Below are 23947 nucleotides of genomic sequence, written 5' to 3'. Positions count from 1 at the left end.
CACTGTTCAGTTTGTGTATATGCACATAAGTGTGTGTGGTGTTATTTCATTAAAAAAAAAATCCCATAATATTAGTGTATTATGAAAGGCTCACTCTGATGTGCAGTGTGCTTTGTTGTGATTTTTTTTTGTTCTTAGCACAGCATTAATACTTTATAAAAGTCTTGTTTGAATGTGGCAGGTGCCCTTCCCGATTGGGAGCGGCTGTGGGCAGCCACAGCGTGCATGCTGGGCGGACAGCACGCCCGTGAGCAGCCGCTCTCCAGGCATGGAGCTGGGAGTCTCTGGTTCATGTCACTCCGGACCAGGGTCTGCTCTAGCACAAAGAAGGTTTTGAAAGCAAAAGGCAGAGCCAGAGTCAGGGCAGGCCCTGGGCAGGCTCCCAGAGAGTGCAGCAACCCTCTGCTGAAGGGTGCCCTGCGCCCCATTGCACAGGCGGGCACCTCCTGGGACGTGAGATCGCTACAGGAGTCTGGTCATTACAGAAGTTTAAGTGGAATGATTCTTATAGACAAGCATTAGGGAGGCATGTTCTATTGTGCCTCATTAAATATCAAAGTGTTTTTTTTAATGTAACTTTCCTCCATTTCAGGTAATCATTGACTTGATGAGTGAAGAATGACATTAGTTCATCTTTCAGTTCATTGTGTCTCTGTTAACCTAAATGTTTTCTAAAGTAATTTATTTTTAAATTTAACTTAGACCCCTGTTATACAATCACCTTTCATATTGCCAAAACTGTGCATTGGGAAAGGCCGCGTTGTGTTCACTATTGAAACAGCCCTGCTCCAGAGCTGGTTTAGTTCTGTCTGTTCTGTGGGATATGACACAATGTTGACCTAAGAGGGGCCCTCACTCCTCCCTGCTAAGTCCCAGGAGTTGGGGAGGATGACCGAGGAAGCTGTGAGCCTACCCCCAGACCTGCCTACTCAAGACATGCCCTTGCTAGGCTTGTCTATGGATTCTGCCCTTGGCATCCCTGTTGCCCACCTGGGCTCTGGCAGAGAAGTTGGGCGGGAAGAGGCCAGCTGAGTACCCGCCAGTATAAGAGGAAACGGAGAGAAACTGCTCCAGTCAGCCCCAGAAGGGAGGCCTGGAAAAACTCTGCAGCTGGAGCTAACACAAAGGACTTTTCAGATCCTGCAGCCAAGGTGCCCAGTGCTTGCTTGCTTGTTTTTTTTTTTTTTTTTTTTTTTTTTTTTTTAAATACAGCTATTAGGGTGACAAGCCTTTCCAAAGGCCAGCAGTTGGCGAGAGTTTCCAGGAAGCTGGTCTGGCATGGGGTTGGGATCATAGCAACTTTTAACGAGTGAAGTTCAGAAGGAAGGAGTCATCAGGAAAGGTTTAAGGTTCAACAAACTTTTTGAATTATTTTGCAAAAAGTTCTGGCTTTCCAATTCAAAGGCACGTTTCCTTGTGATGGTTTTAAGCCAGAGCTTTATTTCAAAGGCAGCACAGGCTGCACGTTTCTGATTCGTTCCCTGGAGATATTTACCTAATCCTACAGACAAGGCTTTGCGAGTGCCATCCAGTGCCTGGAGACACTGGAGCCATCTTACTATCTCTTCAAACAGCACCCACCCACGTGTCCCTCCCCTCTACCAGTTTCTGCGGTTGTGAGTACACACATGCGCACACCTTCCCTAAGCAGGAAGCTGCTCTTTGCCAAAAGTGAATGGAATTCAGATTTCCAGAGGGAATCCTTGGTCTCCAGCTTCAGTAGCCATCTGAGGAAGAAAGATGCTAGTGTGCACGCTGGGGCTGGGAGAAAGGGGCTTCCGTGTCCGTTCACATCTTTCTGGGGCCCCAAGAAAAACCCACAACTGGCTGTGTTCTCCCTAGCCCCACCCAGCCTCAGTCGCATTCCTTTCCTTCCTGAGCCCACCCTGGGTGGCCCCAGCAAACCAGCTTCCACTCCTCCCTTCCCACCAGTGGCAAGACCTAACCCATGTCCATTTTGAACAGCCAACAGTAAAAATGAAGGTCACACCGTGAGCTCCACACAGCTGAAAAGCACAGAGGGGTTCTCCCCCGCCCCCCCGCCTCCCCCCACCCCCCCCATGCCTGTTCTCACCCTATCAGAGACTATACTCTTTCCTCTGTCTAGCATCCCCCTAGGGCTAAGCTTTCATATCTTCCCATGCTTGCTTCCAGGAAATCCTTCTAGCCTACTACTTCTGCCTGTAACGTTCTTGGGCACGAAAATGAAGAGGCTGCTGTTTGGGCTCCCGTTGCCCCTTCACCACTAGAACTTTCCAATATAGCAGAGAATCTCTTTCCCAACCTAAGCCTTCCAAGCCCCGGGATCCAGCATCCCCAGGAGTTGTACATTTATAAATGTTGACATGTTTAGCTAATGAGTCATAGTAGTGATCAGCAGTGGCAAGGGAGACTGGCTCGTCATGCTAAGCTTCTCCTTAGCCTAAGTTACTGGGGTTCGTGCTTGTCCAGCCAGGGAGGGTTCATGTGGTAACCTTTCTGCAGCCATCAGAGTGAATGAGTGAGTGATTGTGGTGGACATTTTGGTTTCATGCTCAACTAGGCCTGCTACCTAGGCAGAGGCTCAGCTCAAAGGCCGTGCTGAGCTCCCTTTGTTTGAGAATGAGACTAATCTTAATGCCACAGCCTCCCGGTAAACAGGATTATTTCTCCTGGGATTAATTCTGGAGGAGACTGAAGCTTTGCAATCTGGGCCTCGCCATCTCACCTGGTTCCAGATGCCACAAGGTGCTCAGCTTGCCTCTCTCTTCTGTTTCTGGCCCTAAAAGTCTGATCCTGTTGCTTGGTCAAAAATAATGTCTTCTGGGTGTTCTGTAAAGTGTTACTATGGCCTTTCTGGCCAGTTCCAGATCTCATCTTTTAAGTAACTACACCATAACTCAACTCTACCAATTTCTCCTTCTAGGCAGAGCCTGCCATCCCTGGATTTCCTGTCCCAGTCTTAGGCTTTGAGTGTCCATTCAGATGGCTAGGATGTGGTACTCATGGAGATGCCCCTGGCAATTAGAAGTGATGAAGCCATTTGATCTAGCCCTACTGGAGGTGACTGACAGAACCTGATACAGAGAAGGGACAGGTCCCACCAGAAAAACAACAAGGGGTAAGAATTGGGCCTGCCTTCTGACTTTGGGCCTGCCATTGGGTGGCCTTATACTCTCTCCTCTCCTGTTGACTCCCATTCTCTGGTCTTTCTATTGTATGGCACCTCCAGGGATCTTGTGACTCAAACACAGTCCACATGGTCGACTGAGGGTCTATGACGGGGCCATTGCCCAGTGATGAGACATTGGTGAAGAAAGGCCTGGTACCATGGAGTATGGGGAACCTAACGAAAGAATATCTTTTTGTTTGTTTATTGAGACAGATCTCATGTAGGGCAAGCTACCCATTGTCACTTGAGGATGATTCTTGAACTGTGAATCCTCCTGCCTCTACCTCCTGAGTGCACAGCTACACCCAGTTTATGCAGTCCTCTGGGGTCAAACCCAGGGCTTTATAAATGATAAACAAACTCTCTAATAGCTAAGTCACATTTCCAGAGGGTAGAATGTCTTAAGTGAGGCCCTGAGCCTCTGGGGTGGACAGCTCTACCTGTCCCCCTCTGCCCACAGCATGCTGAATTCAGTCATGCCTGGACCCTTTTGTCAAGCACTCCACTGAAGGGCTCCCATGCTTTCCACCAGGTGCCTGCACATGGAGCCCAAACACCTAGCTGGTAGAGTTCATAGGGTAGGTTTTGTTTTGTTTTTCTGAAAAAGAGCATTTCAGTGTATTGCAGATTAGCAGAGTTTCAATTTAACTTAACACATCCAAGCTGGGTGGTGGTAGCACAAATCTTTAATCCTACCATTCAGGAGACAGAGGTAGGCAGATTTCTGAGGCCAGCCTGGTCTATAGAGTGAGTTCCAGGACAGCCAAGGCTACACAGAGAAACCCTGTCTCAAAGATAGACAAACAAATAAACACACTCTCCATATGCAAACATGAGGGAAATAAATGCAAGCCTACCTCCAAAAGATACAAGAGAGAGAATGAGGCAAGAGAAGAAAGATTTTCTTGGAGCTGAGGACAGTTATTCAGTTTAACACAGGGAGTTGGCTCAGACACAAGGCCTAAGTGTAGACAAGGCCAGGGCAGTGGGACAGTCCCAGAACAAATGAGCATTTTAAATCCCAATATGACTTTCACCTTACCATTTTCACCTCAGGTACAGAGACCAGCTACCCAAGGAATAATAGTGGGGCCCAGAGGACGGCTGCCTAGTGCTACCTGCCTCAGTGGACCTCTTGGGGGCATCAGGGTTAGGCCCTAATGCAGGATAACGTGGATCCATTTAGTTAAGAACCCTGCCTCAGAGTGAGTATGTATATGTGTGTGCATGCTCTCTAACCCTCACCTTTCATCCTTTTCCCCTGCCTACCACCCCATCTCACAAACACCTTCTTACTACCTTGCAAATTCAGCTTTATTTCTGCCTCAGTTCTTCAGTAGGGTATCACAAGCCACCGTTAGGACAGAGTTACACCTTGAGTGCAGTGCAGTCTGATTTTATATGAGGGCTTAGAGCCAGGGTCCTCAGAGAAAAGCCAGGTAGAGTAAAATTGTCTCTGGAAACATCTTCAATGGCACCCTTCCCCAATTATCTCTCTTTGAGCCTTCTGATTACTCCCTTCTAAGTTGCTCTCATGCCCCGTGGAGTAGAAGACGCTACCAGGGATTCTGCCAAGTATCTCTGAGCTTCTGGGGCTGTAGCCGCATGTGTGGAGAATTTACTTAGGCCGAATATCTAAGTGGATGGTGAGCTGAGGGTTCTGGAACGCAGACCTGGGCTCCACTTCCCTCCGTCTTATATTTTCCTTCCTCCTCCATGCTTCCAAAATGTCAGCCAGGTCTCTCATGGAGCCAGCCAGACCTGACAGACTTACAGTCTGACCCCTGTTAGCTGGTCATTGCTAAGGACATGTATCTCAGGTGTTCTAGCCAGGACACCTGAACTTTCCTAAAAGGGATGCAAATGGGCTTTGGGACACCATCAGGAGCCTGGGAGGAAAGGTCATCCTAGTCTATGAGATCTGGAGAAGCCAGCAAAGGCTCCTGGCTTCCTTATGTGGCAGTGCCAGCCATGGTTTACTTATGAGGCTGAATTCAATAGAATTCTTCTCATGGCAAATGGTGATCAGAAAGCCAGCACCCAAAACCCACCGTGGACTGCTCACATCTACATAATGGTCACAGAATCTCACTTATTGCTGCTCAAGGGCCAGCTCACTACCCTCAGGACTTCAACCTGACCTTCACCAAAGGAGACCTAGGCTCCCTCCGCCGACAGTGTGTCTCGGAATGAGCTTGGCTCTGCCTGTGTTTCTTATGTGATAGTAGCAAGTTTCTGCCCTTCATGGATCCTTAGCTTCCCTTTCTGTAGAGCTGGGGACTGACTCACTAAGAGTTCTTCAGCTTATGCGGATGTAAGTTATGTATCTGCCACCAGCCCTAGCACTAGAAGTGCAGCCCAGGCTAGCTCATTCTTAGCACTGAAAGCCAGTTTGTGAACACTGTGGCCACATTTGGGTTTATCCTTCCAATACAGAGGCTGCTATAGTTTCCCTGTCACTTGCAGGGCCAATGGAAGGTAGGATGAACAACTTAATGCCCTCTCCTTAGTCTGACTGAAGGTAACTGCTTGAGTTGGCTGGCAAATTAGCCCAAGGATGATGGGATCAAATGCCAGCAACACACAAGACATAGTCCTCTGATCCCACCTCCTACTTCCTCAGAACACAATTATTGGTGCCACGCCCCTGCCTTCCCCTCTATTAACAGGAGTCAAAACAGCTCCTGAGCCCCTTCCTGGCCACCTAAAGCTTTAGTCAGAACCTATAGACTTCTCATATCATCCCAGAACCTGGTACTTAAGAAAAAAAAAGATTTATTAATTTATTGTGTATACAGTGCTCTGCTTGCATGTACACCTACAGGCCAGAAGGTCTCATTATAGATGGTTGTGAGCCACCATGTGGTTGCTGGGAATTGAACTCAGGACCTCTGGAAGAGCAGTCAGTGCTCTTAACCTCTGAGCTATCTCTCCAGCCCTGAGCCTGGTACTTTTAAGTCTTCAAGTTCATCTTGTTTAGGACAGCACTTGGGATACAAACTGGCCCATTTGTTTCCTATAGAAAATTATTACCTGGCAGGTTTTTATTTTTCTTCTTTCTTTCTTTAATCACTTTACAGCTTGATCCCAACCCCCTCTCCTTTCTCCTCCCAGTCCCACCATTATGCCGCCCTTGCCCCATCCTCGCCTCTCCTTCTCAGAGAAGGGAGCCCCTAAGGGGTACCCATCCACCCTAGCCCCTCAAGTCACAGCAGGTCTAAGTGTATCCTCACCTACCAAGGACAGACAAGGCAGCCCAACTAGGGGGAAAGAATCCAAAGACAGGCAACAGAGTCAGAGATAGTCCCTGCTCCAATTGTTGGGGGCCCACATGATGACCAAGCTGCACATCTGACACATATGCCAGGGAGTACCTGGCAGTTTAAAAAAAAAAAGACTCTCAGATCAAACAAGCAATAACCTCATGGGGTCTCTAGTCACAAAGGGACACCTTATACTGTCTAATGCTTCTCAAGTAGATCCCCAAATCAAGTACATGGCTGCATAGCTGTCCCCATTTGCTGAAATTTATATACCAACACAGGAAGATAAGATGAAAGTTAAGAAAACTGCTCTAGGGTTCTGTGAGCAGGACTGAATGACCCAAGCTTGCTAGGGTTTCCTGGAAAACATTGCCCTTAGCCATTGTGAGCCCATAGCAAACACAAGCTTCCCAGGGTTTCCTAGAAGGCACCATTCTTAGCCATTGCGAGCCCACACCATACCAAACCATCAGCTAATACATTTAGCAAGCTGTAACCAATATACAGAAAAGTGCAGGATGCAGTAAGAAGGAAGAGAGGTGACGGGACTAGCTGGAGGACGAATCATGGCATGATTCTCTCAGAGCCCTGATACCCCTTTTCCCATGCCCAATTAGAGTGCCATCTGAGAGGACGGTTTTCATAGAATGTGTATATGTCGAAGTAAAGGCCTTACGGAGGCAGATGAGCTGGCCGTGAGAATGAACTGTGGGAGCCTGAATACCCCAGCCCTCGGGTCCTACTGGTAAACTGCAGTGATAATGAAAGGAGAGCACTGGCCAGAGAGAACAGCTTGAAGCTGACCAGTGGAACAGAGGAGAGTCTAGAAATAGAACTGTGTGCTGACAGTGAGCTGATTTATAGTGATGTCGATATGGCAGGACAGTGGGAGAAGGATGGTGCTGTATCAGACTGGATGTCCAAGGGAAAGAAAAAAAAGAAGCTTATCTTGACCTTCACATAGGACACAGAAATCAGTTCCAGATGGGCTGCAGATCTGCATGTGAAAGGTGAGCTTTTAAAGCTTTAGAACAAACCAGAATATCTTTATGACCTTGGAGTAGTCAAAGTTTCTTAAGTAGGACATAAATGGCACTATCCAGAGAGGAAACGTTTGATTAACTGGACCACATTAAAATTAAGACCTTCTGTTCATCAAAAGACACCAAGAGTGGGGGCAAAGCAGCCTGCAAGGGGCGGGGCAGTATTTACAATGTATGTGTGGATCTGACAAATGACTCACATTCAGAACACCCAGGATAGAGAGAAGTAAAACAGCGACTGAAGAAGAGCAGCTCTCACTATAAGATGCAGACGTCTTACAGAGGGCGATAGATGTGACCAAGTGAGACTGTAGAATGGGGCTAAGCTTTCTACAGACTACACTCACTATTTGATGCTACTGGATACCCACGTGGATGGCTCAAAACAAAACAAAACAGGGAAAAATTCCAAGTGTGGAATATTTACATGCTGCCAAGCAGGAGTAAAAATTGGGGTGACTGCTATGGGAAACAGCCAGTCACTCGGTGACCCAGCATGTCTATGCTAGGTATACAAATAGCAGAAATAGCCATAACGTTCACCAAACACACGCATAGAATATTCTTAGTAACTCACTATCAAGATCTGCCCAGTGGCTACGGGTGGTCGAGTGAATAAGCAAATCCCAGGCCACACAGAGTGGAGGGCCAGAGAACAAAAGGCTCATGGGACCACTGTTTTCTTCAGCCCTACAGGGGGCTTCTCAGACATCACAGTGAATGAAAGTGCCAGATACAGGGGTGAATGTGCTGTGCGATGCATCAATGCAGATTTAAAACACAGGCAAAGCCAGCTACAGCTGCTGGAAGGTGAGCTTATGGTTGTTCTTGGCGTGTCGGTGATCGGAAGTGGGATCTAGTAGGCTTCTGTTGCTTTCTTAGGATGCTTGGGTTTCAAGTAGAGAAAATGCACTAAGTTTGCACTGGAGATCTGTGTACTTTATTCTTTTGGTGTGTTCCTTTTCTACCATATGTAAGTTTATAATACAGTGCCCTGTAGAAGACAGTATTTTCTGAGCTTTACTAGAGACACAGCCTAAGAGCACAGAGAGAGGGGGCTTGCCTCCTGCTACACCTTGCTTAAAAGGATAAGTTACTCCAGTACCCTGACCAGACCACTTTGGACCTCTGTCTTTAGCAGGCTCTATAGTTCACTTTCCACTTCCAGCTTAGGCAAAGCACACAGGAGATAGGTCTGGGGGCTCTCTCTGTGCTATTCGGGGGTGCCTCTCTCTTATGGTATCACCCTTGTAGTATGTACAATCCCACTACTCTCCACTGGCCTCCCTCCTTCCGTGGTCCTCTCCCCCAGAACAATTCTAGGAGGTTGCTTCATCCATTTTCATGTGCTTGGATGAAGTGAAACTAAGGAAGGTTAGGGGGTGCTGGGGGCTGCCTGCAGCTGGGCCTGTGCAGGCTGGGAGCCAGATTGAGGGCATCCGATTCCCAGTCCCTTCTCTTTCCCACTGAGCCACTCCGCCTCGCTTTTAATTTAATTAGGAGAACATTTAATCCCCCGTGCATTTCAGAGACTGGTTTGAGCCTGGCTGGGGCTGTGTGGGGCTCTGACTGGGATCCTGTGACTCATACAGCCTTGCACAGCCCTCCTGGGAGGGCTCCCATGGGGTTTCTTTGGCACCTTGTGCAGACAGAGGTGGTCTGGAGATTCACAGAAGACAGGACACTAGTCTGGAAAGACAAACTGGTCTGTTCTTGACAAGCTCCCTTCCCTGTCCTCCTAGACACTGCCCCAAAACGGCCTCCCAGTCTTCTCCCATCAACACTTGCAGGTTGAGAAGTCAAATAAGAGAAATGGGTGTTCACCCAGGTGTCTCAGCAGGTCCTGGTTGTCTCCAGGCCCTGAACTCCCCAGACAAAGCTGTCCCATCAGAAGAGCTAGCCCCTGGTCCACTGGTGCCCCCACCCCCTTTCCAGAAGGCATAGGCTGGCCTCAGCCTCGCTGACAAACGCAGAATTCAGGAGACATTAGTATTGATGTGGATGAAAGCCAGGCCACAGCGGGCCTCCCTGGAAAAGAGAAACTCGAACGTCTTGGCGTGAGATTCTGCAGGGTCCAGGAGAAAGTTGAAGACATGGAAATTCTAATTAACGCACGCGGGGCTGGTTTTGCTCAAGGATTTTTGAAGCTGTCATGTCACAAGAGGCCCGGCAAGCACATGCTCGCCCGGGAGGTGCTTTTGGGCACCTGGTGGGATTCTTGCAATGCCCTAGCCTGTGCTCTCACTTTCCCTCTGTCCTCTAAACTTTCCTCCACCCATCTTGGTGAATTGGTGGCCCCTGAATGCTCCCTCACCCCAGAGCGGGATGATAGGCTGGTTAGTAGTAAATAAAAGATGAGGCTGCCAGTCGAAAATGTTACAACAGGAAAGTCAGAGCGGGGTCAGGGACCAACCTCTTGGAAGAAACCACATGGCAGAGCCAGGCTGAGCTGTAGGCCATTGTGCTTATGGCTAGGTAGGCTTGGCCTTTGGGGATGTTCATCGTGGGTATCCTGGGCAACTGATGGGGCAAAGGTGTGGGTTCCAGACAAGTCCTGATTGGTCCATCAGCTGGAGGGTGGGGCAAAGTGGCCGTAGGAAAAGCTTACCGAGGCCACACCCAGACACTTGTCTTTAGCTTTGAGCCACAGGTGCTCATATCCTGGGCCCATTCAACACCCATGGGAGGTACCTGGACACTTTGCTTCGTCTCAGGCAAGGCTAAGGATATGCTTTCTTTGTCAGAGTAGGAGCAGCAGTCTTAGGGTTCTTTTTTTCCTGGAATTTTGGGAGTCCTGGAAAAGGAGAGGCCATGAGGAGCCATGGATACCTGCTCTCTACCAGACACAGGTTGGAATCAGGGAGCTGTTACTTGGAGGCCTTTATGCGTAGCCTCAAGAGGATGTGAGGGGCCTCCCTGAGGAAAGAAGGATAGCAGACGCTGGAAACATGCGTGCAACTCTGATGGCCACAGGAGTGACAAGGGCATGCCGGCTCCTGGGATACACACAGACCCCTGCCAGCCACTCCCAGTAAACCAGGTCTTAGGGAATTACCCTAACTATTGGGTGTAAGGATACCCCTCTCTCTTGGGGCAGTTCCTCCACATGTTGACAAAGGTCTCTAGTCTCTATTTCATGCTTGGCCCTCAGAAACCTGGAGTAAGGCTTTGTGTAGAGGATCCATGGTGAGGGGGCTTGAGGAGTACAGGGCTCCCTTACAATGATGTTAGAGCCAGGAAGACAGCATCTGACTGAACTGTGTGTGCAAGGCTGAGGCCCAGCTGTCCAGAGCTGGCCAAGGCCTGCTGGTGCTTGCCTATTCAGCTGGGGTCAGAGCACTACCTTGTCTTCTGCACCCTTTCCTGTTCACCAGCAGCTCTCTAGTTTTTTCAATAGGCCTGCATCTTGGCCTCTCTGTCCAACTATCAGTGTCCAACAGGCTCTGAAAAGAGGAGCTTCACCCAGCCCCAGGGACCTTCCCATAATCAAGGCTACAGTGACCTCACCTCCCTGGGGCCCCTGGGTGGGGAGATCTTGAGATGGGAAACAAAATGTGTCTTTATTTATGCTTTTAATTTGAATTCTGGAACCGGCCCAGCATGGTAATACATTTAACATCAGTAAAATGCTGAAGAAAAATGGATCTGTTTTTCAACAACTGCCTCCCACCCACTCTGCCCCCTGCAAGACCCTAGTACACATCGCTGTCCCTGGTAGACACGTACCAGGGTGTGTGCCTCTTTTTTTTTTCAGTATAGGTTCATAGGGCCAGTTGCCCACAGGAGCCAAGCTGTATCACTGAGCTGCTGGAGCCTAGCTTAATTACTGACATCAATCAACAGGCTGACTGTGCAAGAGGCGAAGGAATGCAGCCCTGGTGTGGGCACGTGGGCCCCTTACACCGTACCCACAATGGCCTATCTGCTCCCCCAGGACGGGAGGGGTCTTGGTAAGGCCAGTAGTCTTGGGAGCACGTAGGGTTCTAGGACCCTGACTCACACCATGCCTGTGGTCATTGCCTTTGCTAGGACTTCCGGCAAGAATGACACTTGGCTTCTGAGGATGTGGGTGTTCGGATCCCTTGATGCCTCAACTCTGACCCCAACTCTGCTTTCATTAGATCATATCTTTTTGCTCAGGCCTGTGATGTCAGTCTCTACCTTAGGTCTTTTCACTCAGCACCACCATAGGCTCCTTCTTTCCTACCTTCCCATCTTCCCAGGCTGGCTTATATCCAGCTGCTGTGTTTAGAAGACCTTGTCCTAGAAAGGGTCTTGGTGTATTCCTGGGTGGAGACTTGACTGGGAGGCTAGCTTGAAAAGAGCTGTGGTACCTGGAAAGATAGAGAGGCACTAGGCCTACAGCTACTGAGAAAGCGTTGTTTGCGTTTCTGAGGCTCTGCCACCTCAGACTGCTAATCAAAATTTGCCTAGTGCTCTGAGCAATGCTGTCTTACTGGCTTAAGGGTGCTTCTGGAACAGACGGACAGCGGATGTCTGGCTCCAGGAGCTTTGAGTGCATCAATACTAGTGCAGGTGGCCTTTTGCCCCCAAAGGGGTGATAATGAGGCAGCTATGGACTGAACTATGGGCATGTCTCCCCAGTCCCCACCCTCCCTTGGGACCCTACTGGTGCTTTCCTTCAGGGACTTCACGGTGTCCTGGAGTTGTGAGGCATGTTTGTCCATGTGTAATGGTGGTTTGCTGAGAGCACTGCCCACTCCTGATGCAACTGCTTTTGTGTCTGGAGGCTACTCCGTGGCCACAAGAGTAAAATGGAATGGGCACCAACAAGAGGGGAGTGATCAGGAGGATAAGAAGGCAGAGTGGCCTCTCCAGGCTCAGGCAATCCCCTGGGGCCTGTTATGGTTGCCATGGTGCTACTTACCATCCGTACTCCTAAGCAGGCACTGTCATATCACACACAACATCAGCCACAAGACACCAGTGTTTACACTTTGAGTTGCCTTGTGCCCTAGACTTGATCGAGAGCCTTAGCCATTGTGTAAACTATTGTTCTGTCCACTGACAGCCTATACCTGCTCGGCCTGTCTGGACTCCTGCTCACACCTCTGTTCCTGCCTGCTAATGCAGTCGGCCTGTAAGGCTGTCTTAGGAGGGAGAGTGACCCCTGCTTTTCAATAGCTTGCTCTCTCTGAGCCCATGAACACTCTCTACATCCTACAAACATGAGATGCTGCTAACCTCCCTTTGAGTTTGGGTGGGCATGGCTTGTCTGATTATAATCATCCCTCTGACAAGCCTTCCTTCCCCCAGGTGGCCCCAGGTTGGCTATCTGGTTACTTAGCACTGCGAGTCCCAGTTTCTTCAGTCATTGCAAAGACAAAGCCCCCGCACCAGGAAGATAGTAAAGACAAGAAATCTAGGCCTGAAGCATTATGGCCAAGCACACAAGGCTAAAGACATGAATTTTAGTAGAAGAATGAAGTGTCCCAGTATGTGAATCCCGGGGTGGGGGGCTAAGAGTATGGCGTTAGCACCCTGACACAAAGACACTCTTCTAGGGGAGTACCCAGTGGGGCAGTGGTCAGAAGGGGCCTGAGTGACCTGCCTCGGTCACATGGCTGTCTCTACTGGCCTTTGGTGGGAACATCTGAGCCACGTGTTGCAGAGAAATCACACTGTGGCTGGTCCTGGGGATTGGCCTGGTGATGCCGTGATGGGGGCCCAAACAGGGGGAAAGGATGGGCTTGTGTCCCAGGCCAGCTGTGCCTCAGGGGGAAGGCCAACTGGCAGGCGTGGAAAATCAGCCATTTCCTCCACCTGAAGGAAGGCCCTGAGGACAGTAGCGGCAACTGGCAGACAGCACCCAGCATCTGCCCCGTGGCTTTGGCCAAAGTTCCACGGGGACATGCTAAAAAAAAACAAAGTTGACTTCTTTTGAAGGAGTGGTGGAGGGGGCTAGGGGAGAAAAAAACAATTTTCTCAGACGCTCAAAGCATGAAAACAAGTGGAAAATGATCAGTCTGGTTTTCCATAAGTCAAAACAAGAGGATCATGTTTCTGGATTCGGTGGGAAAGCCCCTGCTCTCCTCTCCTGCCTGAGCCCCGAGGCAGTCCCAGTAGCCAGTGGCCCCAGGTTCGCAAGGATAGGCAGAGAGTTCTGGATACTGGCTAAATAGACGGCATCCCAGCAAGAGGGTGAGCTTTGCCCTGTGCCAAGGCAGTTCCCTTGGGCCCTAGCCTTTGCGGGCAAGTGGACACTCACTGTGACACATGGGTGATGGGGGTCAGCAGCGTCTCCCCTTCCAGGTCCAGGTCCTCAGCAAAGCTGTTTGTTCTCAAGAAATGGGGTGTGCTTACTTCCAGCAGTGTAGGGCTCTTCCTTACTGCGAAGAAAGTATGGGGACAGCTCATTAGACTTCAGTAGAAACTCATTCTCACGAAGGGGCCCCAGAGCTGGACAGGTCAGGTGAGACTGGGGACAAAGCTTAGATGTTTCAGTTTCATCCGTCAGGTTTACACTGAGTGGAGTGGAACAGGGGAATGTGTGTTCAGATTGGTCTCCAGGTGCCTAGGGTGTCAACAACCCAGATTAAATAATAAAAGCTGGTACATTGTCCTCAGTCTGAAAATTACCCTGGGGCTGCGCTCTGGAACTCAGGACCTTGCCCTATCTTAGGTTCTATTCTGAGCCTCTCACCAGCTTCACCCAAAACATTTGTGCCAAGAACAAATGGAAGCATGGATTCCCAGTACTGTGCTGCTCACACTCATACACTGATGGATCAGTGGGCAACAAAGGGTGCTAGTACCTCTGCCTGTCAGGAACCACAGGGCTGATTTCCTTGCTCTGGCCATGATGCTATATTAACCAGGTGGTTTTTGAAGGAGGCCTCCCAACTGTCCCAGTAGCTAGCTTCATATAGCTCAGGAGACTGATCTGATTCCGACCAGTCTTTGTTTTGCCTGCATGTACACCAGAAGAGGGCACCAGATCTCATTATAGATGGTTGTGAGCCACCATGTGTTTGCTGGGAATTGAACTCAGGACCTCTGGAAGAGCAGCCAGTGCTCTTAACCTCTGAGCCATCCCTCCAGCCCCCGCGGCCAGTCTTTCCAGCGTTTCCAGCTTAGCAATGTTTGCTCTCAACTCACTCTTCACTTAAAGTGTTTAATGTAGAGGGAACGAATACTTCTGATGAGTGGAATAATGCAAAATCACAGTGGTCCCCAGTTATAGGTGTCATCTGCCAGCCAGGTCCCTGGCTCTTGCCTGACTTTTCTCATCATGAGAAACACATAAGTGATGTTCGAACCAATGACATCCTTTTTTCCAGGTATGCAGCTATGCATCTGAAGATCATTTTAGCAGGATAATAGCCCATAGTTTAGATCTACCACAATTAACTTACTCATCCTATATATTTATGGACATTCAATCTCGAAGTTTTATGATAATCATACAGTGATGTAATATCCAACTTTACTGTTAAAAGCTGCTGACACTCAGGGTCAGTGAGATGGTATCCCTGTGGTAATGCTAATAAGTGCTTTTGGATTGTTCTTCTGTGCAGTTACAGCAACTATTCCTCCCCTCCAACTTTGCTTGGCCTGTAAAGCGTTGGTTAAAAATTGAGGTTTTCTCATTTTAGAAATTGCTATTAGTTCTTTGAGAATTTCATACAATGAAATTTGGTCACATTCACCGTTTCTCCTCCCAGATCCATCCTCATCTACCTCCTAACCCCCAACTTTGTAGTCTCTTGTTTTAAAGTTTAATAACACATCCCCTTCAATTTGTGCTGTCCGTAGACATACTTCTAGGTATGGGGCTGGCCACTGGAGTATGGTTGATCTACCAGGAGCTAGACTGTTAAAGAAAAAACTGACTCTCCCTCCCCAGGAGCCATTCATTACATGTCCATAGCTTATCAAGAGCCTCTAATTCTACTCAGTGAGAGACTGTTGACTGGCTTGGTCTTGTGTAGGCAATCATGCAGCCGTCCTGCAGTGTACAGAAGTTAGTTTTGTTCTAGCCCTTTTCTATTCCTAGCTCTTAGAGACTTTCTACGCCTTCCTCTACAATGGTAGTGGGCCTTGGGGAGGGGATGGCTTTCTCATTTTCATCTTCACTAATTGCTTTCTGGCTTGTTTGGGATTCCTGAAGAATTGCCTGTTCATAGTCTTTGCTTGGCATTTAAAAGGAAACTTTTAATTCATTGGAGACAACAGCCTTGTGGAACATGAAGTGTGAATATCTCTCTTAGTGTATGTTTGGCCTTTTAACACTGTGTTGTTTTTTTATCATAGACTATCTTGTTTTTTACAGTGATACAGCTGGGTTTCCCACATTTACTACAGCAGTCTTTTAAATTTATTCCCAATATACACATACAAATGTGGGCATACATCTGTATGTATAAATTTTAACACCCTTCACATAACACACTTCACATTTATTCATAATGCAAGAGATGTTCAATAGTCATAAAATGGAAATTCAGGAATACTATATGTAATCTTTTTAAAAATCTGAAACAGAACATACAACTAAAAAAAATTGAAATTTATTCAACTAAAAATCCCTACAACTTTAGATTTGAAAGTGAGTTGAGATACAACACTGAAGATTTAATCTGAAAGAGGGAAAAAGATCAACTTCATCATAATTAGAAACAAATGAATTATTCCTGCAACAAGTACACTTTGCCAAGCAGCAAAGAAGCAAGGAGCACCAGGCTTAATTACTGTTAAAAACCCTTTGCTTTCTGAAGGCAATGAGACAAATCACAGATTTGCTGCGTATCACTGCGGAATCAAGTGCTCGTATCCAGAGCATATAAAGAATGATCACAGTTTGACAACAACGAAGCAAATAACCCATCTTAAAAAGTGGATCACACATAAACACACCTAAAGCCCATGGACTTATGGAAATAAAAATTAAAGCAAGCCACAGTGAGATAACACTGAAAGGTGTCATGAAAATGGATACAACATAAAATTAAACCCTTGTAACAGCGAGTGCTCAAAGGAGGCCGAATGACTGCAGCCCACGTGTGCTGCTGGTGGGAGTACAAAGTGGCACAGCTGCTCTGAAGAACAAACATCATAGTCTCCTATAAACATACATATGGAACATGACCCCACTGTACGGAATATTTATGTTCACAAAAACTGGCACTCAACGATATATAGCAATTTCACCTCTAGTTGCAGCAAACAAGTAACAACAAAGATGTCTTTTCAACGGCTAAATGAATAAACAAATCGTGGTACATCTGCTCCACCCATGCGATGGAATAATGTCCAGCAATCAGCCAGAATATTGGAGGTCCTTGGGATAGAAGACAGAGCATGGTGAGTAGATCCCATGTTGCAAATACACGACAGGGCATCGAAAAGAGAATGGGGAAAGGAACTGACCTAAGTTGCTTTGAAAAAGAATGGACTGGGTACCAAACTACTAATGAAAAAAAAAATACTGTCATCAGCAATATTTCTGTAGGTGAGTTTGTTTCATACAGGGGTACTACATATCAAGGGTTATACAAAGCAGTAACTATATTAGAAAATGGGAGCTGAGGACAAAATAAGGATAAACTTTAGTCAGAAACAGTATAAACTCAGGGTTAGCCACATATAGACACATACAACGAATCATAGCTATGTATAGACTTCAGTTATGGACATACATATTTCCTAGTTCTGCCTGTTGAAAGGTGATGTAAACAGTGATCCTTCTGTGTCAAAGAACACATTCAGGGCCCCAATCACATTTTATATCACTGCTAGTTCTACTGTAAAGGCAGTTATGGATCTGTAGGAGAATAGACACTTCTGGGGCTAGGATAGGGAAACTATAAGAGGAGCCTGGAAGGAAGCAAATAGAAGGCATATATCAAAGGGCTCATGTGCAAGTGGCCAAAGATAGAAAGAGTTGAGTGACAAAACAATAATACTTGATTATACCTCAAAAACACAAATTGCCATGTCATGCCCATATTTATAAACAAATAGCTGAAAAAGAGACGAGGAGCTTTCTTACAGACTATTTCCCCTAAGTGGAGAAGGAATGAGTAGCCAGAAGTATACCATAGAAATGCTTGCTTCAGGAGAGATCCATGGATGAATGCTAAAATTAGGAGGTGAAATCTTAAGTAGAAACTTCAAAGTCTTCCTATTTTTTTTTCCAGTGACATTGATTGAATCCAGGGCTTCATCCATGCTAGACAAGCATTCTGCACTAAGCTACATCCTTAGTCCCAAAATAAATTTTAATTGCTTTAGTGATTTTAACACACTCACAGAGTCTCTGATACTCTCCTACAAGAGATAGAATGAAATTCCTCATTCACTGAGTGCCGGCTAGATCTGGTGACTTGTTCTTAATGACTAGGTAGAATAAACAAGAAGCTGGAGGTCAGTCCCTGAGCTGCTTAACCGTGGTACTCAAAGTTAACACCACCAGCAATAGTCCATGTTGATGGAAGAAAACAAGAGAAGCACCTTGCTTTCATGACATTCACCAAACCTGTAACCTTATTCTCATTTTGTAAAAGCCTTAGACAGACCCAAGACCTAGTGTAGCACTGACATATGACGAATATTCTTCAAAAGGGGCAAGTCTAGTAACAGTACTGCGAAGCTGCAGCTGTGGGTCATAGGGCACTAAGGACCCAATGAATGAGTGCAAAGGCAGATGTTGGACAGGCTCTCTGAGCATTAAGTAGTTAACCCGGGAAATGACTAAACCATAGGTCATCGGTGTTGTATCAATGTTAATTTTTTTGCTTGTTTTCATCAATGTAACGTGGTTATGTAGGGTAGTGCAGTAAAAGGTACATGGTACAACTATTTTTGCTTTTCTAAGTATATGTAATATATGCAAATATCCTACACAAATTAAGAGTGAAAGGCAGAGTAGTAGAAAAAAATCTTAAATATATAAAGATAGATTAAAACTGTGAAGAAAAGCACACAACTTTACATAGAGACACTGGCAAACTGAAAACTGTCTTTATTCCATTGATAAATTATTCAATCCTGAAAAAATTCTTCCTAACCTTAATGAAAATCCTAATGTTTGTATGTGAATACCTTGACAAGTGGATTCTAAATTTTATTTGGAAGTGTAAAAGACCAGAGGAAAGTAGTATTCTTGAAGAACAGGGTGGATAATTTGCTTACCAAACACAAAGTACTTCTAAGCAGTGGTCATTAGCATGGTGTGGTACTGTTTCAAGGTACTTACCTGGTTAGTGGGAAAGGCTGGGTGTCATGAAATAGCCCTACACATGAACACTTGCAGTATATTAAAGACCTGTTTATTATGAGATGGTCTTTTAAATAAAACATTCAAGGACAATTGAAAATTCACATGGGGAAAACACTAAATTGCGCCCTTAATTTTCTCACATCATACATTAAAAATTCACTCAGGGGATTATGACAAGTAAAACAAAGGGGCCCAGATGACTGAATCTAGAAGAATATCTTCATGGTTTCAGGGCTAGGATAACTAAGAAGCAATAATCAAAAAGGAAAGTACCAATTTGACTACATTCAGAGTCGGAACTTAGCCAAATACATTTTAAATGGTAAAAAAAGAGAATAAAAACAAAACAAAACATATAAAACACTGAGTAAATCGGTATGAAAAACAGCTAGGCCTGCTGGTGCAGGTCTGTAATCTTAGCTGCTTGGGAAGCTAAGGCAGGGGCACTGTTGAGGTGAAGACCTTGCCTGATCAACCATAGGTCAGGACTACTCTCAAAGAGCAGAACCTTATCTCAAAGAGCAACAAGAGAGCTAGAGGTAGCTCAGTGGCAGAGTGCTCTCCTAGGTTTAATTCCCTAGCAGTGACAAAAATGGCCTAACTGAAAATTAAGCAAGACAACCCCCTCCCCCGCAAATGAGGGAAGAATCCAAAAGCCTGATGAGCTTATGGAAAGGTGTGCCTGACTAGCAATCAGGGAAACGTAAACAAACTCAGGAGCTCATGGCCCACGGGGGCCAGCGGCAGACTTCCAGCAGGAAACTACACAGACGTTACTTAGTCATAGCTGGGAGAAGGGCTCAAGTAAAGGGCTCTGAGCCTGTGACACCCTCAGAGAGACCAGGGAAAGACCAGGAACCCTTGAGGCATGTGTGCACATGATGAGGCCCACAGGTCTGAGAGTGTGTAACCACTCCCACTTTTAGAGTCTCAGGGCTGAGATTCAAGTGCACTGGGTTATATTATACACTTGTCATGTCATAGCTAAAACTTCATCCAGGATTCAAATGTTCTTTTGGGAAAAAAAGAAAGAAAGAAAAAGAACACAAATACATATTTCAGTGCTTGCATCACTTGTACACAGAAGAAAGGAGCAGCAAAGAGGTGGCTGAAGGAGGGGGCTGTGTCTTACACACCCAGAATGACAAGTGCCATCTCCAAGCCCGAGGGCCCAGGGTGAGCCACTCAACCCCTGAGAAAGGCTCAGTCCCGGTGTTAGGAAATTAAAATGTGCACATCAGTTGGCTGTCCAGAGCGGGTGGGGCCTGCACCTGCCAGAGAGGAATGTGGACTCTTTAGTTTAATCCTGGGAAGGGTTCATGGGGCCCCTGCGATGAGGGTCAGAGAGGGGCTCAGCACAGTTGTTTTTCCAAGTCAAAAGGAAAGACTGGTGTCTGCTAGGCATGTTTCAGAGACTGTGGGGGTGCCTTTCTTTCTGTGGGGAAACTGCATGGATCTGTACTCACAGCCAGATCAGACACCTCAAAGATTCTGGAAGGGCAGGGTTTTAACTTACATACACTGGTTGTATTCCTTTTAGGCAAGAGCCTGGGGCAAGTATGGTGTTCTAAGAAGCCCTATTGGTTACCTCCATCTCTGACGAGCCCAGAGTTGGTCTTTCATAAAGATATGAAGAGAAAGCCCTACTGCAGAGCAAACTGTGAGACCATAGTGAGTGCGGCAAGGGTTATCTAGTCACTAAGACCCTGCATAGAAGACCCTAGAACAATGTCAGGTGTTCTCCGCCGATCCAACCATTGTCAGAATACCTGGTCCTGGAGGGAAAGTACCATTTTTTCCTAGTGACAGTGAAGTCACATTTTCCTAAAACGGTCCCAGTTTTTCTGATGCTTTCATTCCTTGGCTGCTTCTGTCTTGTCAGAGCCAGAATCTGGACCTAAGTGTGCAGGGCAGAACAAAACAATTTTGTTTTCTAGGAAAATGGGAGGTCTGGAATGGTGAATGTAGCCTCAGGCGTGGCAACTGCCCCAGCTGGGGCTACCCACTGCCAAGTTTCACCCTCTCTCAAGAGAACCAAAACCATACTGTACGCAGCATCTTCCTTCTCAGCCAGAGGGCCTACTCATTAGGGTGACTTGCATTTAACTTAAGCAGTGCAAAAAAGGCTAGAAGGAACTAGATCAAAATGTGATGTGTTTGCCTATGGATTAAAGGACTTCAGATGATTTTCATTTCCTTCCTTATAGTATATACGTATTTTCTATTTTGAATGAATGATACATTTAGAAGTCAGAAAATATTAGTTTGTGCAAGCCTCCTGTATTTGCCTTGTACTCATCATCCTGGTGTTAGCACAATGTATCAGTGTCCTTCTGCACCCAACTCCTCCAGTCTCTCCTTAAGATGCCCCCAAAGACTCAGTGACACAGAGCTCTTTCTTCCCCAGTTCTCCTCGACCTTCCATTTCCCGGCCTCACCTCCCCGCACTGAGCTCCCAGACTTGCCCCTGCACACCAGGTCAGCATTTGAGCATTCTAAGTCCAACTCTCCGTAAGGCCCCCAAGCCACCCTGCTGCCCACTGCCCTCTGCTGAGACTTGCTGGTGTCAGTAACTTCACCCAGCTGCTCACCCCTGCCCTCCTCCTCCTCCTCACTGATCACAATCCTGCCTAATCTCCTAGATGTAACCTAATCTGCCTTCCTCTACAAGCTTCCCAAGGCTCTGGAGATTGTTCCCTCAATTGCCGTGGGGCTTATGTGTGCCTGGCCCTCAGCACAGGAACCTTGCTTTCTTCCTCCCCCATGTCACCTCCGGTGCCTGGCACAGGCAAGTCCCCTGAGCCAGCTCACTCCATTGGAGTAAACAAGCTGCCTTATGTGTCCCCCCCCACCCCTTCCCAGAAGAGGCCCTTTCTCTATCCCCCTCAATCAATTTCCCCGACTTGGTGGATTTGCCAAAGCCCTGTGGATCCTGCACCATGAAGGAAAAAGCCCTCCCTAGGGCATCTGGACAGCTGCATCCATCCCCTGCGTGACATTGCTGAGCTGCAGCCCCACGGCCTGTGCCAGCTGCCCATGCCCTGCTCACAGACCCTGAGCCAGACCAGACCCACCACCACCTGTGTCTCCACTCAGAGGCGAGAAGTAAGAGACAAGGACAGAAAGTATAAAAGCCATTCCCACAACAGCTGCCAGGAACAAGGCGAGGAGTGCAGTGTAAACGTATATTCACAGCTGGTACCCAGTTCCGCTTAGGAAAATACCTTGCTTGAGTGGACACCTGTTGTTTTTGCATACCCTGCAGCCAGACCTGGCTTCTGGAAATAGCTCGCTGAATCTTCCTTAGACAGGTCCTCTTTTCCTACTCCCCAGTGAGTAAGATTTGGGAATCCATTGGCTATTTCCACAGGGGCTTTGTGGCTGGGCCACAGCTTCAGAGACATCATTGCACATATGAGGCTGTCTTGTGCTTTGGTTGGGAGCAACAAGAGCCTAGTCAGAGCCTGCAGCAGGGATCACTGGGAAAGAGTCTGTGGCCTCTTGTTCCGGGTAGATATAGGCTAGTGGTCACCTTATACTCATTGGAAGATGGCTGCTTAAGGACACATGTATATAGTAATGTATGTATCTATAGGTAGAGAGTGAGGGAAAGAACAAAAAGGGACCGGGTAGAAGGGGAAGGAGAGAAAGAGCATCACTGTATTAGGCCCAGCTGTGGCGGGAACAGCTGGGTTCAGATTCATAAGCCAGAAAAATGTCCCATTTGTCCTTTTCTAGATCGAATTGGGTTCTGTCATTTGTTACCAAGAGCTCTTGGGAATACATAGTTAGGGTTAAAGATATGAGTCTGGGGAGACAGGTCTCAGAGTAAGGCCAGATTTACAAAACAAATAAACAAGCACAAACAGTAACCATCCCAAGACAGCCATGTTAAGCTTTTCAGAGTAGAGGACAGGGAGGAAAAAGGTGAGCTAGAAAAATGTGGTCAGGTGCCCTGGCTTTATCTTTGCACCGGCCAGGAGACACTCAGAAAAGGGCTTCTTCTAGCTGTGCACTGACTTTCTACTGTTATAACGCAAACTCGCCTTCAGAGTTTTCTCCATACCCTGTGTTTGAAGCACATTACAGAGCATGTTGTATTTTGTGTTCAAGCAAAGATTGCAGGATATATTTGACTTGAGATGGACAGTGACATGACAGCTGAAGATGACCTGTGGAATCCCCAGAAATCCTAGGAACAATGCTGGGCTTTGTACAACTTCAGGGTTCATAGTACTGGAGACTTTGCCCTGAATGCCTTTTCTCATAATGGAGATAACAGGCTGAACACATAAATCTCAGAGTAAATGGAAATGGTTCTGTGGGTCCAAGGGTGGGGTCTGAATAGCTAGGTGCTAGAGAGGACAGGCCATGACAGTGCCAGTCCGAAGTGAGCCCAGGAAGCTGAGAGAGAGCAGCACAGCTGCCTACATAACTAAATCAGTCCACCCAGCTTTCCATGCTGCAAGAAGTCACTGTCCAGGTCTCCCAAGACACATTTGCAAGGGAAGGTTCCAGGCAGCAAGAGCAGCCCCAGGAAACTTTAATATACAATGGAATCTGGGTTAAGCACTATCTTCTCCAAAGTTGAGCTCACAGGACATTCCCCAGAAACCTCTGGAGAGGTGGGGAGGAAAGTTTCTGGAGGTCTTTGGATGAAGAAAACAAAAAAGTGGCCTTGATTTTCAAGGAGAAATTACACAGGAAGAAAAAAATGTTTTTAATCTAATTAGGAGCGATCTTTTCACCTTCGTCACAACGTCACGGAAATGTGCCAGTTCTTAACTTCACACAATAATCAAAGCAATTAAGGAGAAGCCTTGGAAACTGGTGCAGATGTTCTCAGAATGTTTAATGGGGAAATGAGTTGCAGGCCTCATTCTCAGCATCCGGCTCCAGGCCCTGGCTACCAAATCCAGACATCTGCTGGGGCCCCACCCCCAGGCCTGGAGGGCGTGTGCCTGAGAAACACAGGTCCCTTCCCAGGCTGCCTCCAGCGAGGCCAGATCTGGGGCCCCAGAGGCTCCCCATGGTTCCTCCAGCCAGAGCCTGGACATAGTCAGAATCACCCTAGAGCTAGGGGGAAGCTTAATGTCAAAATTATGTTAACAACTGATGTCAAAAGTAATCAACTCAAACTGGCTTCCCCACCCCTGCTGGCTGCAGAAGGACTGGAAGCAGGAGGAGGGAAGGCAAAGAGCCCCTGGCAGGGAGGGCCCGGGGGAAACTTTCTTCTTTGACCTCCTCA

At 47.2% G+C, this 23947-nt stretch overlaps 1 protein-coding gene across 8 annotated transcripts in view; it reads right to left on the bottom strand.

Annotated features, from left to right (window-relative positions):
- Kcnq1 (potassium voltage-gated channel subfamily Q member 1) overlaps positions 1-23947 on the bottom strand; it is a 332780-nt gene that overhangs the window by 185899 nt on the left and 122934 nt on the right. For all 8 annotated transcript variants that reach the window (XR_007830636.1, XM_051145712.1, XM_051145714.1 and 5 more), the window contains exon 11: positions 13687-13807. Coding sequence is in view for 7 of the 8 variants with exons in the window: in XM_051145712.1 (XP_051001669.1) it covers positions 13687-13807 (121 nt within the window). In the remaining variant the exon portion in view is untranslated. The remainder of the gene's footprint in view (positions 1-13686; positions 13808-23947) is intronic.

This window comes from Acomys russatus, chromosome 5, assembly GCF_903995435.1.
Source record: "Acomys russatus chromosome 5, mAcoRus1.1, whole genome shotgun sequence".
Taxonomy (NCBI): Eukaryota; Metazoa; Chordata; class Mammalia; order Rodentia; family Muridae; genus Acomys; species Acomys russatus.
The sequence above is the reverse complement of the archived record's forward strand: the minus strand, read 5'-3'. Positions and strand labels throughout refer to the sequence as shown.